This window comes from Drosophila willistoni, assembly GCF_018902025.1.
Source record: "Drosophila willistoni isolate 14030-0811.24 chromosome 2L unlocalized genomic scaffold, UCI_dwil_1.1 Seg196, whole genome shotgun sequence".
Classification (NCBI taxonomy): Eukaryota; Metazoa; Arthropoda; class Insecta; order Diptera; family Drosophilidae; genus Drosophila; species Drosophila willistoni.
Genome location: NW_025814048.1, coordinates 1408453 through 1412370, shown reverse-complemented (window position 1 = coordinate 1412370; position 3918 = coordinate 1408453). Strand labels below are relative to the sequence as shown.

The 3918-nt window shown below is 36.7% G+C and overlaps 1 protein-coding gene across 1 annotated transcript; it reads right to left on the bottom strand.

The window, feature by feature from the left end:
- Positions 1–1325: 1325 nt before the first annotated feature.
- Positions 1326–3449, bottom strand: LOC6639844 (adenosine deaminase 2). Its single transcript, XM_002062732.4, has 2 exons — positions 2033–3449; positions 1326–1976 (listed from the first exon to the last, which is right to left on the bottom strand). Exons 1-2 carry the CDS (start codon positions 3023–3025, stop codon positions 1356–1358), a joined length of 1614 nt encoding a protein of 537 aa, XP_002062768.1. The 5' UTR covers positions 3026–3449; the 3' UTR covers positions 1326–1355.
- Between the last annotated feature and the right edge of the window lie 469 nt (positions 3450–3918).

Genomic DNA, 3918 nt, shown 5'->3' with positions numbered 1-3918 from the left:
AGCAAAGTGTCAACAGATTGGCAGATCATCTAGTTAGAACACAGTAGTTAAAAAAATGAAATCTAACTCTACTTATGAACTACAGTTTATTCATTTATCTATGGCAGTTAAAGATCTTATCTCATGCCTCAGTTTTAAAAAAGTTATAAAATAATTTTATTTTTTTGTTGATGTTTTCTTTATTTCATTAAAATATTAATAACTTAATGACTCAAACTAATGCACTTAGGGTCTTAAAATTAAAGTTTTGTATTTAATTTTTTCCGTTCTATAGCAATATCATGTTAGTTTGCCTTGCCAGGGTTAAAGCTTGGCCCTTTTTTCAAGCGCAACATCAATTATCCAGTGGCTGTCAAACTGTTTGCTAGGCTAGACTAGGCAATTTATCAGTTTCGCTTTTGCTTGCTTTTGCCATTTTGCTGGCTTCTTATAGTCATGCTCTAGTTGGTAAGGGACGAATAAAAAAAATACAAAAAATAAAAAGGGAAAACTGTCAGGCGATAAATGAAGCGTAACTTTTTCGATAATTGCTGATAATTTGATTTTTTTTAAAAGAAACAAGAAAAAAGGCCAAAAAAATAAACAAGTTTTGCACAAATTTTTGTGGCCCCCACAATTTTGTATATATGTATGTGTGTATGTATGTATATGTGGGTTTGTGTGTGTGTGTGTCTGTCAAATGTGCAACAGCTGCGGGCAAAGTTAAACAAATAATAAAGTTTTTAATTATAAGCAATGAAGGCAACGTAAAAGTTTCCTTTCTTGATCGTCAAGACAAGGACTGGCATTCGGTCTCTCTCGCAAGCTGCTTCTCCTCTTCCCCGTTTGCCTTTGGCGAGTGCGTGGAAAATAACTTTGAATGTTGCGTGTGAGGAAATGGAAGTCAATGAAATTAGTGCCGGCAGCCAGTAGAAGCAATTGGAAGGGCAAAAGAAACCAAAGTCAAAGCCAGTAGCAAGCCAAACGGAAGTGTTAGTGTCGTATAGTTCTCTTGACATTTGCATGCTTGCCCGCACAAAAGTATGCAATAAAAGTTTTGTGCGTGCGTCTCTGTGTATGTGTGTGTGGGAGAACTTATTGGTTTGCCTGACTTCTTCTTGATAATCAAGAACCGGAAACTCAAATAATTTGCGGTACAGCTTAAGGATTATACTGGCCATTTCCCTTTTGTTGAGTTTATTATTAGGTATTGAGTTTACACATCTTCCCTGCCTACCGCACACTCCCCACCAACATTACCCCTTTAGGCCAGCCCTTCTTTATGCTGTAATAGAAAAGTTTTGCATGGTTTTGCATGGAAGAGAAGAGAAAAGTTTCTACATTGATCTGTGTGTGTTTGTTTTTTGGCTTCTTTTTTATTCAGCTTGTTTTGGAATCATTTCTTCCTCATTTTCCAAAATGTCCTTAACCCATTTGTCCCATTTAGTTTTCCATTTGGACATGGCCGCTGCCTTTTCCTCATCCTCGACACCGCTGTATTTGATTGAATTTTTGGCAATGCGTTTCAAAAACTTTAGATCAGCATTCATGGGCGCAATGCCCAAGAATGCCATATAGAAATCATGGGACAATGGGCTGGCCCGCCAAAATGAAGGATTCCCCGATGAGATGATCAAGGGAATATTTTTGGCTATCAAAGTGGCCGCCGGATGATTACGATAATCAGTGCCCAATTGCAAAACCTGATTCGACACTGGACACAACTCGAGAGCAATATTCAATTTCTTAACCAGTGCCATTATTATTGGATGCTTGGTAAGGGCAAAGCCATGACCAATGCGCCTGGTGCCCAATATGACGGCATCTATGAGATTCTCATCGGTATGGGAGCCATACCAATTGGTATGTCCTGCATGAAAGTAGAAATTTATATGTGGCGGTAATTTGATTAACTGCTCCACAAACATGGACAACGGATGGCCGACATCTTCCTGGCCCACAAGATCGAAACCGATCAGAAAATCAGGAAATTCTTTCTACAAAAAACAAAAACAATTAAATCAATTGATTGAATTGAAGTTTTTGAACTCACATTCAGTTCTGTACAAGTTTTAACATATGTGCCAACATCTTCTGGGGTAACATGGCGTAGCGGGGCATAGATTAATTTTGCTCCAATAAATTCTGGATGCTCTTTCTTGAAACGATTCATTTGGTCGTAATAGATTTGAACAGTTTCACGTATGGGCAATTTTTCGCCATCTAAGCAATAGAGTTGCGGCAACAATGAACGAGTCTCAACATATTGCACACCATCGGCATAAAACTCTTTGAGAGCATTATAGTAATATTCGCCCCAAACAGGTGCAAATTGTGTTAGACCATCGAGTAGGGCGAATATTCCCATAAAATGCCGCCATGCTTGAGCATTGTTCGTAAAACTCGATAGGGGAAACATACTGAAACGTATTTGAAGATATTTGCAAACATTCTCATCGCCACGATGTTCACGAATTTCTTCCATTTTTTGCCATTTGCCATCTTTGAATTTGCATTCGCTTGGTTTCTCCTTGGCGAAACGAAACTCCTCAATGCGACAACCTTTGTTCGTGGTGCATACCCACAGATTCTTCTTGTACGTTAATTTGATTAGGAATTCCGTACTGCACATTGAAGTATCGTGCGTTTTGAGTGCTCCACCCTTGGGCATTCGCGTTAGAATGTGAAACAATGGTGACTTCTTGATCTTATGCAAAACTTGAAAGATGTGATAGCCCGGTGCGAATTTGGTGGGATCCATAATGCCTTTTTCATATTCCTTTTTCTTCTCACTCATTATCACCTGATTGGCCAAATATTCATCCTGGGTCAATTGTATGTCACTGCCCAGCATCTTGGCACGTCCATATGCGGCTATGATATCACGCAATTTTCTATAGTCTTCTGGTTTGCTCCTTCTCAGATTTGTATTTCCAATTAGTTGTTTAAGTGACTGCTCCATACCCAATTCAGTCAGATGTCGTTTGCAGTTATGGAGAAAGGCTGGCGGCAGCAGCAACTTTCCATGTTGCCTCCAACAAACCATTCTTCCGGTTTGCCATTAACTAAAGAATTTGGAATTTTTTTCTAAAGAAAATTGTTTAAAAATAGTTTGTCTAGGTGTTTAGAATTTTATGTCCAAACTAAGGAGATTAAACTCAAATAACGTTTTAGTAATGTTGAACTGTGGCATATTGAATGAAAAAGTGCAATAAAATATCTTTGTCGTATACACTCCATTTAGTCTATCAATTAGTCTTTGAAGGGAACTTTCAATTTGCTTTTTACAATTATTTCCTGAAGTTTTGTTATATTTTCTATCCCATCATCTAAATAGTTTTAGTTGTAGTTGTCAATCTTCTTTTGGTATCATTTTTAGAGCTTACATGATGGCCAAAGGCAACTCCACCAAACCACATTGGGACGAGTTGTCAAATTTAAGGTATGAAATGTAGTCAAATTTGGAATAAACGAAAATTTTCACAATTTTCGACTGCTATTTTTACTACTCTGTCAAATTAGCCTAGATTGCGGATAAGTAATATAATTTAATTTGAAGTGTTTTGTTTCATCTTTAATGATTTTTCAATTCCTTTCGGGAATAATTATATATTTCTTTACTTTTAAAGATAATTAGCAAATAGGTAAGTATAAGTGAAGCCAATGAAAGTCGGATCTGATGGTGAATTTTATTTTATGGAGTCCTTTTGGCTGCTCCTCAAAACGATAGCTTCAATTGGGCTTTTATATTTATATGAGACAAATCACATAGATTTTCTGTAAGTCTTCTACGATAAAATTATAAAACTCTGCTTTTAATAAACAACGATCAGCATTCTCAAATTACCATTATTAGTTTTTTTTTTTAATTGTTACTTATTAATTTAATTTAAAGTTTAAACGTAAACAATTTGCCAACTTGTAGCAATGTGCACTGTC

Bases quoted from the DNA above. Each gene is read 5' to 3' on its own strand.
- LOC6639844 (XM_002062732.4), bottom strand. From the start codon at position 3,025: ATGGTTTGTTGGAGGCAACATGGAAAGTTGCTGCTGCCGCCAGCCTTT. The intron at 1,977-2,032 runs GTGAGTTCAAAA...TGTTTTTTGTAG, and splicing joins AAACTTGTACAGAACTGAAT to AAAGAATTTCCTGATTTTCT.